The sequence below is a fragment of the Manihot esculenta genome, chromosome 6, assembly GCF_001659605.2.
Source record: "Manihot esculenta cultivar AM560-2 chromosome 6, M.esculenta_v8, whole genome shotgun sequence".
NCBI classification, from domain to species: domain Eukaryota; kingdom Viridiplantae; phylum Streptophyta; class Magnoliopsida; order Malpighiales; family Euphorbiaceae; genus Manihot; species Manihot esculenta.
This window is the reverse complement of record NC_035166.2, coordinates 25,681,096-25,696,397: the sequence shown is the minus strand read 5'-3', so window position 1 is coordinate 25,696,397 and position 15,302 is coordinate 25,681,096. Positions and strand designations below refer to the sequence as shown.

Below are 15,302 nucleotides of genomic sequence, written 5' to 3'. Positions count from 1 at the left end.
TTCATATTTGGATCTCCACTCCACTTGCTTGCTTCAAGAGGTTAAGAGGACCCTTCCTCTATGATGGTTCCTTTTCTTCTTATTCTACACCATTTCCGTCTACATGCATCCCAATGTGTTGTAGATCTTTTTTGGCTATGTGGAGGGTTTCTTTTTAATTTCTAATGTTCAGTATCTCAAGATCCTTTTAACTATTTCTTCGTGTTGGATTCAAGAGGCCTTTAGGTCACCAATGAGCTCTTTTTAGCGTCATCTTCAATAGCTTAGGCGAAATCTTTGAATTATTTTCTTTGTTTTTTAGACTTAAAAGATGCATGAAGAATTAGGTGGCTTTGGAGCTCAGGCAGGTTCTGTGCTTCATTGAGTTTTCTTCTTCTAGTGACCATTGCATTTTTGTTGTTATTTTGTATTTTTTTCCGAGCCTTTTACCGTTTAGCCTTGGTTGGTGATATTTAGACTTTAAGCAGCTGTTTAATGAAACATATCTTGCAAAAAAACAAAAGCAAAAAACCAAAACCAAGGGAAGGCATAATCCCCCTTCAAAGTTTCTTCCCAAGCCAAAAGTTAAGATAACGATAGTCAGCAAGTAGAAATCGAGGGGAAGAAGACAACAAGATATAATATGCACAAGCCTCATCGAGGGGTGTGAGGGAGCCAGTCAGACCATCTATCATTTTCTAATTTTGACCAAAGTGAATTAGCAAGAACGTGAATTAAGGGACTAAAAGTAATAATAATAATAATAAATTTTGAGGAAGATAAAGTAGGGGATCATTTTCAAGCTGAACAATGTATTTCACATTATATGTTTGGACAACAAATCGCCAAAATGCATCAATAAAAGCAACTAAAACAAACAAAATATGACATTACAATTCTGACCTCATTCTTCACATTTTTGTTCCTCTTTGCAAGGCATGGATCCAATGCACCTCATTTTCGGTGATTATCGTACAGTTTGTCAAACTGCAAAAAAGTCTTCATTTATCTGTCACGTTCCAAGCTGGCCACAATGCAAAATATGTCCAGTCCTTACAATATGTCGCAAAAGATGGTGCGGCTAGCCCTACATAATTGGCATCAGGTTTTGTTGACTTGGCATATCTGTGAGAATGCTTATATTACCATGACTGGATTTGGGATCATGGCCTTCAATTGGAAAACTCATTGCATGAAATCCCCAAATTGAAAATTCAATTCTATATGTACAACTTTACAAAATCAAATGCTTGGTTGGAGATCCCTGGATCGCATGTAGGTTAAAAATTGAGTCGGTAGTTCAGCTAGAAGCTCTTGAACAACAGAAATTTGTCCATCTGCAAATATTACAGGGTTTACCAACAAACTAAAAATAATCACCAAATATTTATTTATCAGAATAATAAATTCTCTTACTTTGTACGTGCCGGAATGGAACAAACTGAACTATATCACGTGAAGCAACACGTCCAGTAGAACTTTCAAGTATCTCTCCTTTATCAGCGTCTAAAATCTGTGAACATTCAAAAACTTTAGAAATTTGAAGGAATTCAATAGATAATTGAGATTTCCACCTTATTATCGAGGATGTATAGAAAATATTAGCACTTATATAATCTCACATTCTGGCATAGAAAGATGCATAAATGTGGATAGGTACCTCCATTTCTTTGAAGTCGGCTCCTCCAACTCCAACAATAAGGATTGATAATGGTAGGTCAGACGCCTTCACTATGGCATCTTTAGTTTCTTGGAGATCGGTTACAACTCCATCCTAATATATTCAACAAATTCCAGTGCAAACAATTGGTAAAATCAATTTAAAGAAAATGAAAAATCCATTCTTCGATGATATTTTATACTTGTAATGGTAGACTGCTATTGAATTACAAGCTATTAGATTAAGAAAGTACTCTACACGGTGAAACAAGCCATCAAATAGATGATCATGTTAACAAAGAAATTACACTACAAGGAAAAATTATCAAGATTTCCAGTCTGATTCTTACTGTAATTATTAACAAAACAAAGTACTTTTTCCCTCCATTTGCGAGAGACTGGCTAGCAATTAGTGCAGCAGTGCTTATCACAGGCCCAAAAAGCGTTGGACCAGCTAAAGAAACGTTCAATAGAGCACTAGCATACGCCATCATAATTCCTTGGATTCCTTCAACCTGAGAAGTCGATGCTTAATAAATAGGCATGTTATAAATAAGAAAATCAAAGGTAGTTAAACAAGTTCTATGTTTTTCACCTCACAGTGATTAGTGCTTCCATTCAAGTTAAAACAATGAGAAACTGGACCATCAATTGGCCGTGCTCCAAATCCCCAGGCAGGGAAGCGCTTGTCTGAATCATAAAATTGCAACACTTCTCCAACTTCTACAATTGCCTAAAAGTATAAATTGGGCCACATTGAGTTCATGACTCGTATATAAAGAAACTAATGTACATCTACAGCTCCAACAAAGATGGAGAAGGGTGTGGTACTCATAAAGGGGCAACGTTTCGTTTCTCCTTCAAACCCCCCCCCCCCCCCCCCTAAAAGAAAAGAGAAAGGACAACAAGTGGCTGTGGACTAGCACAGATGGGCCAGATGCATAAAACTTTTTTCTCATTTGTTTTCCCTCCATATTTGACCTTGTTCTTCTTTGTGTGTGCGTTGTGAATTTTGCAAACAAACTAAGTAGTAACAAGCGTCCACCAATGATGGTTAAGCAAGCTAATATGGAAGACAACAAATTCTTACTTGCTGGTATGCGTTTAACCGTCCTGAAGGATCAAGATAATGCAAGGAATCAGGGAGGCGGGGATTTCCATTTGAAGCTGAAAAATGGAAGGTACAACAACATATTAGGGCACCTATAGCCCACTAATGTCCACCAGTGTTGATGACACAAACGGGAGAAGAGGGTAGCGGGAAATAAGATATGAATACAATTATATTGACTGCAACCTACAGAAGTAAATGATAACATGATAGAACACCTAAAAGGCTTTAGACTTGCTCCAGCTTTAACGTCACAAATGACAAAACCATAAATAGCTTTGACTTATAAAGAAACTAAACTTCTTTCATCTGCAAGTAGCTTATACTTTAGCATGACATGGATTAAGATATGTAAAGGGAACTGTATGGATGAAGAAGTGATGTTGAATAATAAATTTCTACAAATTGTGCTAGCTTATAGATGATTAACAACACTGTTAAAAAAATATGTAAGATTTAGATAATGTTTATGATTAATAATTAAGATAAGCTTAATTCATGTACCTAGAAGTATGTGAGAATAAGCACTTGATAAGATGTTTAGATAATGGTTTTGCTTAGATAATGACTCATGTACGTAGGAATTTTATTTAGGAAGTGGATGCACGCTCATATATGCAATACTGTATTGATGTATGGATGGAATGGGATAAAGTGAATGGTTATGGATACGAGTTAAAGGATCAAGTTTTGCTATATCCCTCCATCTTATCCATCTTTCTATCTATCTATTTTGATTTTACTAACAAGTGGTATTAGAACATGTTTTTTCTAATGAATACAATCATGTCAATTTGCAGTTTGAGATGAAAATCAAGAAAGGAAATATGAAAAAACTTGCAGATGCAAACAATGCACAAAAGAACAAAGAGAAACACAACCAATATTATGTATAATTGGTTACTTGTTAAATGAAAACAACAAAATAATAATTTAAACTTTAGAAACAAAAATTTCAGGCATTGAAGAGTTCAATTCTAAGGCAAGTACCAGTGAAATCAATAGCCACCATGAAGTTCAGCTCACATCCTCCTTTCAAGTAATCCAGAAAAGTATGTTGAATGCTTTCAGAAAACTTGTCCACAAATAGCTGGCTTTTTAGTAGCTGCACACTTAGAAAGTTTAAGTTAAAGACAGAAAGCTCCAGGATTGAAAGTAACTTGCTTTACATAATCAGACCTTGTTGTGATCATGCCCAACAGCAGTGGTTGAAAATAAATTTTCACCTTCCCCACTAGAACGAAGCTTTTCCAAGTCTGCTAGGGATTTTGTAACTTCTCTGCATTAACAAAACAAAAAAAAAAAAAAAAAGAAGGAAGCATCACCACCATTAAATGCATAGAGTTGAGGAGAATAAAATGAAAGAATAAACTGAGCTCTCCGGCTACCCAATCAAATCATGCTTGCCACTGCTATTGAAGTTGTAGCAATCTATCACCAGGGGGCTATCCTGCAGGTTGAATCATAAAACAATACTAAGAACTTAACCATAACTAGGTAATGAAGCAGGGAATCTAAAGAACAAATACCATAAAAAAATCTATATATTCAAAGGAGAAGCTTGCCAATTTTTGGACTCCATTTTGATAATGGTACATTCCCTTTCTATCTTATCGTTTCCATCTCATTGAAATTGACAAGAGATTGCTAAGAAAAAGGCAAGGACCAACTCATTGTTTGGTATTAAAATGCAAAGAAATTAGTCTTTGAATATGTCATACAGGTAAAGTAAAATTGTCACAGCAGCAAGGTGGTCCTTGGACACAAATAGCCACCAAAGCTTTGTAGCCCACACAAAGTCATTTTTCCATGTGTATTTCATTTTTCTTCAGGAGGATGTACTGGACAACAGGATGCTGGATTTGAACTAGGTAATACACATTCTGAGCTCAGATGCAATATTCCTTTTACCTTGCTTCCAACTTGTTGTATATTCAAAAAGATCGGTTTCCATATTGGGTTGTGATCATTCTTTAGGACTTCTGTTTTACACACGGCAATGGGGATCCCACTCTCAACCATTTTTGAGATTACCAGAAAAGGGTTCTGCGGATAAAACACCAACCATCATTTATGTGTTTCAAAAAAGCACCTGACAAAGAAAGAGATAAAAACTTTGCAACCCATACAATTCTTGAGAACAGATCCTTATGTTCCAAATCTGAACACCTTAATATCATCTCAGTCGTAGTCTTGGAGCTAAAGCATTCCTCAGCATGCACAACAAGCTGACCACACGGAGAATGGCTTGATACTGTAGAATCTTCTTTTTGTAAGAGATCTAAGGTCAGAGACCTATTTGATTTGGTCAAAATCTGCATGGAAAGAAGCAACAATGTACAAATTAAAATTTTAATTTTATACATGTGTCCTGGTTTCTAATAACAGAAGGTACCTAAACTCTTGCAATATGTTTTGCACAACTGTTACAAAGCATAACAGAATAGGATAAATTTCCTTTCATTATTCTATTTTCTTTATTCCATTACATTCTGCTATGTTTATGCAATTATAGCATTTATCAGCCTTCATAATATAATATAAGGATCTCTCTGGCTAGACTAGAATCACAGGAGTTCACATTTCAAAGAAGAATGTTGATGGTCTCATTATACAGGTATTCTACAAGAAAGTACGATGTATATTAGAATTGCCTTCCTGTCATACCTCAGACAAAACACATGAAGCTTCACCAAGAAATTGTTGCTCATCTAGCTTGATCATCTGCAATTGTTAAACCATTTGTTCTTTACCATTCCATTCACTCCAATGAAAGTAACAGAAAATCATTTAGTACAATTACTTGGGGAAAAAATCTAGGTGAAATTATATTGATGATGTCCAAACAGCATACGCACATAATACAAATCATAAAGTAAAAAGCGAACACAAGCAGAAATCCTAAACCACCAAGAAGTCAAAAATTTTTTTTTCCCAAGATGTGTTAATGCACATCTAAAATAACCAAGTTTTCTTCCACTTGGCATGGAAGGCCAAGTGTGAAATCATTTATAAATATAGTTTCTCGCAACCCCTCCTCATTACAGATATCTTTACCATGATATTTTTATAAAATTTTTATAGCACTAAAATGCTGAATAAGGAAGAAAAAGATTCAGAATTTTGTCAATTACCCAGAAAATATTTAGTTGTTTGCCAAAAAAAAAGAGAAAAAAATAATAAGGTTTTAATTCAAAAGAGCTTATTAATAACAAACCATAAAAACAAAGTTCAACCTTACTGATAAAACATGCCCCTTCATGCTAAGCTTGTTATGCTTTGAGTGTGTTCAAAAAACCGTTGTGATTTTAGGTTGATTAAGGCGCCCAAGGATTTGAACTTTAGATATTTTGGTTGGAGAGACTGCAATACTATATTAGGAGACTACTGAAACTAAAAGCTTAAACTTATAGGCAACTTTCTCTTGTGACAGAACTGCATGCAGAACATTTGCCTCTTCAATGATAACAATGCAAGAACAACAAACAGAACAATAAAAATATACCTTAACATCTAAATTGTGAAATTGGGTGTCAATGTCATACACATGAAACCTGTAGTAAAATATAAATATTAATTTAAAAAAATATAGTGAAGATACTAAAAGCATATTTGGTCAGGGAAAAAAATTAGAGTTCCACACACTGAACTTACAGCAAAGTTTGCACAACTTCAAACTGGAATGTGATGGCATATTTCATAATCCATGTGGGGTTCAAGGAATTAAGAATTACTTCAGTGCGGAAAACTTCAGTAGGCGACCCGTCCCTTGCTTTTTTATAAACAACTAGCATAGGATCACTCTAAAGCAAAGAAAATTATATGAGAAGAAACAGAAGGTAGAAAACATTTAGAAAACAGTTTTTTAAAAAAATGTGCTCATTTTATGCAATTTAATATAAAGTCCTTTTCAATGTCATAACATTCAAATTTATCTTATTTTATACTTCTTTTTTATGTGTAAAAAATTATCACCAAAAAAACTCCAAAGGAGGTTCTGGCCATGTATAATAGAAGCAAACAAAAACAGAAACGCAACTGGAACTTGACTATGTCCTAATAATGACTCAGCTAATTGGCACAGCAACTTCAGATTAATTCAATGAGAGTGTAAACAAATTAATCTGCGGATGAAGAAAGGATGAGCTGAAAAAAAAAAAGATGGTGTGCAATGCTGGACGACAAAATATCATGTGATACAATGGCCAAAACTTTAAAGATATAGCCAGCACATTAGATGCCTGTACCGATGTCGTTTACATGTCACTTCTTGTTCACGATGATATACGAGAGGAATGAAGAAAAACTTGTGATTGGTGTGAGGGGGAAGAATCGTTTATGATATAATTCAAGAAAGTTCAAGAAAGCGTTGAACAACCTTCTATAAATCTAACTATAACTTCCCAAGCTACTAAATCTGGAGCAGAATTTGAGCCGCAACTGATCATGCTATTCCCACAAGTGTACAATAACCACTAGTTGATCTTCTATCGTCAAGAGATCAAGTCCAATCTGCATCTGTGAACGAATGTATGCAAAGATTACGGTGTTTAGAGAATAGGAGACCTTTTCCAGGAGAAAATTTCAAGTATCGCAAAATGCAAAAAAACAGCTTGCATGTGAGGCTCACGAGAATCATGCATAAACTGATTAACTAAGCTGACCGCATATACTATGTTTGGTCGAGTATGCAAAAGATAAATCAGTCTGCCTATCAATCTCTAATATCTGTCCATATCCACTGATTCACCAACCCCTACTTGTAGTTTGTGATTGCTACCAATGAGAGTTTCTGCTAGTTTGCAACCTAACTTACTAGTTTTTTTTAAAAGATCCACTTTCTCCTAAAAGATCCAGAAAGTATTTTCTCTAAAAAATAAAAAAATATTGCAGTTTTCCTAAATTTGTAATTTCGAACTCCTAAATCAAAAGCTCTTTTTAGCCAAGTCATCTCTTTAGTGTCATTCCCTGTCATTATTATGTCATCAACATAGATTATAAGAAGAGTAATTTTATTATTGTGACGTCTGATAAATAAGGTATGGTCAGCATTGCTCTGTTTTAGCCAAAGCAAATCATAACTCTATTGAATTGATCAAACCAAGCTCTGGGTGACTACTTCAACCCATACAAAACTTCTTTAGCCTGCACACCTTTCTTTGTATTTTTTCATCAGCAAATCCTGAAAAACTTTCCATATACACTTTCTCCTCCAAATCTTCATAGAGGAATGCATTTTTCACATCAAATTGTTGTAAATCCCAATCAAAGTTGACAGCGCAAGATAACAATATTTTGATTGAGTTTATTTTAGCAACAGGAGCAAATGTCTCATGGTAATCCACTACATAGATTTGAGTGTATCCCTTGGTCACTAGTCTAGCCTTAAATTTTTCAATTGATCCATCTGCTTTATGTTTCACACTCAACACCCATTTACAGCCAACAAGTTTCTTTCCAGGTGGGAGAGTGACAAGCACCCAGGTCTCATTTTTTGCCAGTGCTTTCATCTCTTCAATTGTTGCTCCCTTCCATTTAGGATCTAAAAGAGTTTTTTTTCAATCCTGTAGAATAGACATAGAGAAAATAGATAAGACAAAGACTCTATTAAAATGGAGACAAAAACTCATAAGAGAGAAAGTTAGAAATAAAGTGTTTTATGCAAGATCTAACTCCTTTTTCTTTGAGCAATTGGTTTATTTAGATCATCAAAGGGCTCAAGGTTTAGAAATGACTCACCAGATGGAGAAGAGGAAGATTCATGATACTGAGTAGGCTGCACAATGGCTTTTTTTATTTCTGTTTTGTCTCTTCGTGAGTATCTCCTTAAATCTGGTTTGTCCAAACGTCCAATTTCATCACTAATAGTCTCTCCTATATAATAGTCTCCTAATCACCAATAGTCTCCCTCTGTATAGTAGTCTCCTCTAGAGTAAAACATTCTAGACTTATAGGACTATGAATCATCTCTTCTCTCATTATCCTCCTCTGAAGAGGTGATGGAGTAGTACTGAAATAAGGTTCAGTCTCTCTAAATGTAATATTCATATTGACAATGTATTTTCTAGATGGAGGGTGATAACACTTGTAACCCTTCTGTGTGGGAGAGTACCCAACAAATACATATTTAATAGCCCTCGGATCAAACTTTTCACCTGTCCTAATATGAACAAAACACGTACATCCAAACACCTTTGGTGGAGTAATATAAGTATGTTTCCCTTGTAGCACCTCTAAGGGGCTTTTAAAGGCAAGAGCTTTTAAAGGCAAAAGCTTTGAGATGCATTTTATTAATAAGATAAGCTGCAGCTAAGACTGTATCTCCTCAATAGGTTTTTGGAAGATTCATGGTGAAAAAGAGAGATCGAGTTACTTCCAACAGGTGTTTTTTTTTTCTGCAGTATCATTTTGGGTACAAGGATAACTAGTTTGATGCAGTATCCCATTAGACTCCAGATAAGTAGAAAAATGGTTATCCATGTACTCTGTACCATTATTAGTTCTCAAAACTTTTATCTTGACATCAAATTGAGTACAAATTATCTTGTGAAAAGATTGAAAGCAAGAAACCGCATCACTTTTTACCTTTATCAAATAAACTCAAGTCATGCGAGTGCAGCAATCAATAAAAGTAACAAACCAATGATAACCAGATAGTGAGACCGTTTGAGTAGGCTCTCAAACGTCAGAATAGATGGTCACAAAAGGGATTATACTCCCATTGTTACTGGAGGGATAAGCGATTCTTGTATGCTTAGTATACTCACAAGCATCACAAACTAAAGAACCACATTGAGTCTTGGAAAATAAATCAGAATAAAATTTCTCTAAAACAAATAAGGATGGGTGTCCTAATCGTCGATGTCACTGTATGATATCCTGGTTGACATCGTAATTTCTTCCAAAAAGAGCTCGAGGTGAATTCAAACTCATATTCTTTTCCAACATTTACAAGCCATCGTGCAATTTACCATTGCCAATTCTCTTTTTAGTTTGAAGGTCCTAAATAACACAATGGTCAGAAAAAAATTTAATTTTACAATTAAGTGTTTTGATAAGAACACTAACAGATAAAAGATTAACAGGAAAACAAGAAACATAAAGAACAAAAGATAGTTTGATATTTGGAGTACAAAAAATAGAATCGGCTCTAGATATAGGAGCGAAGAACTATTTGCGATTCCGATAGTGTCTTTTTGTAGACATGGAAGATAATTAAGGAAGTCTTCAAAGAAGCCCGTATGTCTATTTGCACCAGAATCAACAATCCATGAAGCAGAATCAAGAAACAAAACAAAAGCATTATCAGAAGTCCTTATATTGCCTATACAAGTCACTGCCATTTCAAAAAGAAACCACTCTTTTTCTGTCAAAAACAGTGAAAAATTATTATCACTGAAGAAATAATTATTGTTCACCGGCGAAAAAGGCATGGGTCCAACAGATCAGAAGCGCGACTTGAAGGCGAGTCTGCCGGAAAGGATCACTGCCAAAAAACACCAAAAAACATCTCCTACTCTGAAAAAAGGTAAACCAAGTCGCGAGTCCATATAGGTCAGAGGTGTGACTTGAAGGCCAGTTTGCCAAAAAAGATTGCCATAAAAAAAAATCACCGAAAAACGTTACACGCGCCGACGCGTGGGAAAGACGCAGAATCTTGCGATGGCGAGTGAGCCTCACGCACGTGGCTTTCCAACATCGGAGCTGGACCGCGACGGTCTAACGACCATGCTAGTGGAGGCAGTGAGATGAAAAAAGATTCCTAGGTAAGGTAGTACCAAAAAGGTATATCTAGGGATTTAGAAATCCTAAGAGAAAATTTGAATTTAAATCTTAAAATCAGGAAATTCGCTATGATACCATGAAGAATTTTGAGAGGAATTTTTTATTCTATTCCAATTGAATTGATATTTATAAGATTTGAGTATTTATACACAAAGAATCAACCTAAATTAAGAATATTTACAATAAGAATAAAATTTCTTAAATCAAGCCTAATAAGGATCCCAAAGATTTGAACCCTTCTAATTAGGAACTTTTTATGTTAGTCAACACAAACCCAAACCTATACTCTGCCATATAATTATGATATGTTAACCTCTTCAACTGTAATAGCCAAACAATTTTCATCAGTGCCTTGTGGGACTAGTAATTCCCTCCAATGCCACATCAAAAGATTACTTAGGTAACTGATAATATAATCTAGCTTTAGGCTACTGTCCACATGGAGAAACAAATTCCAAAGACCACGCAAGAAGTGATACTTGGTGATTCTTTCTAACAGTTTCCCACCAGTTTTCCACCAAAAGACCCTCTGTGTCTAGCATTATGAATTCATTGGGAAGATCAGGTAATATCTACTTGTTTATGGCATTTTAGATTAATGAGGTTGACAAACAATTACATAATGGCACCTCTACTAACAATTCAAGGGTATAGCTTCATGCTTAGTTCCACAAGTATATTACCTTGCTAAATGGTTGCAAGAGCATTGCACTTTAACAAACATTGTTGTACGCATGGCCACATGTTAAACTTAAGATGTTGACTTTCAAATATATGAAAATTGTCAAAGAACTTCTGGATTCTTAATATCACCCAATATTAGTTAAGAATCCATTGTAACAGTATGCTGCATACATTTTTACACAGAAATGCAAGAAGTATCCAAAGCAGAAGTCTTGAACAAATAAAATCTGGTGTCAAACAGGGAAAAAAAAGTTTGAAGGAAATTTATATAGCTGCATATAAAAAATTTACAAAGCTTAAGCAAATATTTATGACAAAGCATAAATTCATCATACCCCTTAGTGTAACATCAACGAAAACTCAAAGTTTAGTAAGAATTCAGGAAACAAACCTTAGACAGCACATCCCGATCACACAAATTTGTAGCAGAAAATGATAGCTGCACATATGGTTTTACAAGGAGTCAAAGAAAAAGAGAGAAGAAAATATTAAGCCAGGAATACAATTTGATGCACATGGTGAAACAAGGAAAATGCTTAATTTACCAATTGAATTCAATTGGCAAAATCCCGTTGCTGGCACCAAGTGCAAATATTCTTTCCAAGTAATCACCCACCGAGCTCAACACTAGTCCAATTTTATAGTAGTTGTTAATTTAAGGAGAAGCATGACTTTAATAAGTCAATAATGATTGTCAAAGTTAACCTAAAATTTTCGGCATCTAACAAAATAGCTTCTGAAAAGACAGAAGGTTGTTTCCAGTAAAAGATGCTAAAATTTATCTTATGCTGACCAATCAATCAATTGTTCTACAGTCCTACTCCATAATCACGGGAATTGATCTAGTTTTCGATGGCTGAGTCCTCTATTCCTTAAGTTATGAAATTAAAACTAACGTCAAAACTATGCTACTGCTTAAGAAAATTGAAAAAGAAAAAAAAAAAGCACTCCCAACACTCTGTTCAATTTGATAGTTTCTGTTTCTATTAAGTTATTAACTCCTTCTCTGGCATCCCAGCGACTTTATCATTGATTAAAAACCGCTAAAAGCAAAAGCTAAAAATCAAAGCTACTTTCAAACCGCTATTTACAAAATGCTATAGATGAAGATATAGAATGCCACTCCTAGAACTTCTTAGCACATAACATCTCCAAAATGTACTCCAAAAACCATGTCACTAACAGAATTTAGAGAGTAGAAGCTCTGGATCCAATCCGCATCGATGCTTATCAACGAAACCACAGAAATATTTCCAAAAGCGAGCGAGAAACGCAAGAAGAAGTAACTACCTCGATCTGAGAAAAGATGCCGTGGAAACCACGAGACTTGAGGTAGTAATCAATGGCATCATTCGCAGCAGCAGCACCGCCACCGGTCGCACTGGAAGTGCCACCAACGGCCGCTTTTCCGCCGGCCTCGTCGGAGAAGCAATTTCCCATCCCACCGCCACTAAAAACAACTCAGCAGCAGAGCTCCCAAAATAGATGCGTGTGTTTGGATCAAAGATATAGAAAAACGAGAAATGGAAAAAGAAAAGAGAAAAAGCGGAGAGAGACCGAGTCTCCAATCTATGAACGTGTAGTTATTGGAGTTTGATACAGTTGCGGGTCCCACACTCCCTCCTCAGCCTTGGTCTAATTGTCTGAAGGACAATTCCCGTTCGCAGTAATTTTTCTCAGGAGAACCGCAATAACACTGCGCGCGTTTGTTTAGACTTCCTTGGCACGGAGTATTTCGTAGGAGTTTATCTAAATAAATTTTTATAAAATTATCTATGGTTTTAATTTTTTAAATAAATTTTTGAATAATTAAAAAATAAACTCTTCATTGAAAACCAGAAAATAAGAATAAAAACGAAACAAATGAATTTTTCTATAAGTTTTTATTTCAAAAATTGTTTGAATATATTTTAGCCAAACGGCAGAGGGAGCCAAGGAATGGGGGGGGGGATCTGATCAGATACGGAATTTATATATTTGCGGTTAACCTTTTTATCCATTTAAAAGCTGCCAACTGGGAATGAGAGTAGCTGAGAGAATATCTATTTAGTTCATGGCTGTATATGAATTTACTTTAGTACCCCTTAGTGGTTAGGAGGAGTGGTTTTGACGGTATGTGATTGGACTTGGTGACTCGATTAAAAAATGAACGACCTTTGCTCTTACGGCCGTTTAACGCGCTTCAACGACTTAAAAGTTTGAATAATGGAAGACGGATTTTGCCCCTAGGAGATTGTTGAGAAATTATTCGACGGCGTGAAATAGGCCAATTGGTGGCGGTAGGTTGTCCTTGAAAAGTCCAAAATGCCACTCTAGTGTAAAACAATTTACTTCATTATAATAGCATGATTGAAAGTAATTCTAAATGATGGAAGTTTTATAAGATTCCCAGTTACATGTGCACTATCAATCAACATTGAATATTAACAAAGAAAAAAGAGTAAAATCATCCATAAGATCAATGGTTGTTATGACTTTGTATAAGAAAGCATTTGGTTGATAAGATCTCAAGTTAAGACAACATTAGGAATTTAGGGGCGACTTTGGAAATTAAAGAATAGAAAGAAGACTGAAAATCTAAATCCATCACATGTCATGCTGTCCAATTGCAGTATTAAAATCTTATAATAATAATAAATTAATATAATATTATACTAAACTATCAGATGTCTTGACTTGATTCATCGTCAGCACAATTAGTGGGTCCATTATCTGAAATTGTACAGAATCCATGTATTTAAACATTTTTCTTCAAAACCGGATGCCAATACCAGAAAAATACGGTTTAAAATAATTGAATATGATTAATTTGAGAGGAAAATATTTTTTTTTTTATATTTTGTCTGTTAATAACGTCTAATGACCTTATAGTTATTGGGTTATCTGTCTCTGTCATACGGATATATACATACAAAAACGATAGACATCTGTTTCATATAAAACGGTCATTTAATTTTTTCAGACACGCGTGTAAACAGGAATGTTAGGTGGCTGGGTCGGTTGTCCCCTTTCTGCTGAGTCTCATGGCCAAGCTTGGGGTGAAGAGACTGAAACCCAAGGAAGGCCTAATCTTGAGGCCGAATGATCTGGACCGGTCCGCTTGAGAGATTTCATGGATTTTGAACTAATTTTATAATTGTGGACCCGATCTTATATCGGGATAGTGAAATCCAGCCATTATCACTATGTATCTTGAAATTAGAAACATAAAAGTGATATTTGTGTGCAGAATATTTATGACTAGCTAAGGGGAGAAGAGGCCATATTATTAGATATTTATGGATCACTGTAATTTTTCTTTGATCGTCATGTAAAAGGATCATCCTAAATTTCTTCCAAGATTCCTTGACTTCTGTAGCTAATTAATAACACTAGATTAAGATGGGCGAAATATAGACAATGGGCTTGTACAAAATTAAAAGACCAATATAGTCTTGGACACGTTAATGGGCCAAATACGAGTCTGATAAAAGCTTGAAATTGTTCATCTGAGGATGCTTTAATTTATTTAATTAATGCTTCCACCGTGATTTGATGCAAGATATCATGCAACAACCTATAACCCCAACAGCATGAGCTTTCACTCTTTCCTTCTCTGTAACCAAGCAGCAGATGCCAAACCAGCGACTAAGATGGAAGCTTAATTCTTTCATTACTCATATTTTTACGTTTTTTAAGATGTTCCTCCAACACTACACCTATTCTAACCACATAACAATTGCCAATTGGTCTGCTACATCAAAGAAGAGACAAGTATGGTAATGCCATGTAGCGTTTGCTCAAGTCCAAGCTCATGTTACTGTAAAGAGTAGACAATCATAATGATGTTGGAAGGACAAATGGACCACAAACTTGCAGCCTGTTATTGGAGTTAAGGACAAGAACTTCGTTGAGTTAAATAAGTCTAGCCTTTTAGGCCACAAATGAAAGACTTATATCAATAGGTTTGACAAATAAAGGCAGTATAATCATAAGGTTCAGTGTATGCGTACTGCTTCTTGGAGTGGTGCTCTTTGTCAGAGTAAAATCTAATTAACAAATCTAAGAATTCAACCAGACATTAGGAGAGAGACATCAACAAATG

General features: G+C 35.2%; 1 protein-coding gene and 1 long non-coding RNA gene across 4 annotated transcripts; both read right to left on the bottom strand.

Annotated features, from left to right (window-relative positions):
- Positions 1–713: 713 nt before the first annotated feature.
- Positions 714–12,893, bottom strand: LOC110617374 (protein BONZAI 2). Of its 3 annotated transcripts, XM_021760113.2 has the most exons (16): positions 12,509–12,892; positions 11,610–11,657; positions 6,404–6,552; positions 6,255–6,303; positions 5,417–5,473; positions 4,879–5,064; positions 4,661–4,795; positions 4,138–4,199; positions 3,929–4,028; positions 3,740–3,854; positions 2,729–2,805; positions 2,234–2,371; positions 1,989–2,153; positions 1,640–1,753; positions 1,396–1,492; positions 714–1,316 (listed from the first exon to the last, which is right to left on the bottom strand). In XM_021760113.2, the coding sequence occupies exons 1-16, from the start codon at positions 12,656–12,658 to the stop codon at positions 1,222–1,224; spliced, it is 1,737 nt and encodes a 578-aa protein (XP_021615805.1). In that variant the 5' UTR covers positions 12,659–12,892; the 3' UTR covers positions 714–1,221. The 3 variants fall into 3 exon arrangements, with proteins under 3 accessions (XP_021615805.1, XP_021615807.1, XP_021615806.1); XM_021760115.2 differs by lacking the exons at positions 11,610–11,657; positions 12,509–12,892 and adding an exon at positions 7,128–7,267; XM_021760114.2 differs by lacking the exons at positions 6,255–6,303; positions 6,404–6,552 and having other exon boundaries at positions 12,509–12,893.
- On the bottom strand, positions 8,021–11,603 carry LOC122723812. Its single transcript, XR_006350997.1, has 2 exons — positions 8,489–11,603; positions 8,021–8,313 (listed from the first exon to the last, which is right to left on the bottom strand). It is a non-coding gene; the product is annotated as an uncharacterized LOC122723812 (long non-coding RNA).
- Positions 12,894–15,302: the final 2,409 nt, after the last annotated feature.

Bases quoted from the DNA above. Each gene is read 5' to 3' on its own strand.
- LOC110617374 (XM_021760113.2), bottom strand. From the start codon at position 12,658: ATGGGAAATTGCTTCTCCGACGAGGCCGGCGGAAAAGCGGCCGTTGGT. The intron at 11,658-12,508 runs GTAGTTACTTCT...CCATATGTGCAG, and splicing joins GCATCTTTTCTCAGATCGAG to CTATCATTTTCTGCTACAAA. The intron at 5,474-6,254 runs GTATATTTTTAT...TAACAATTGCAG, and splicing joins TTCACAATTTAGATGTTAAG to ATGATCAAGCTAGATGAGCA.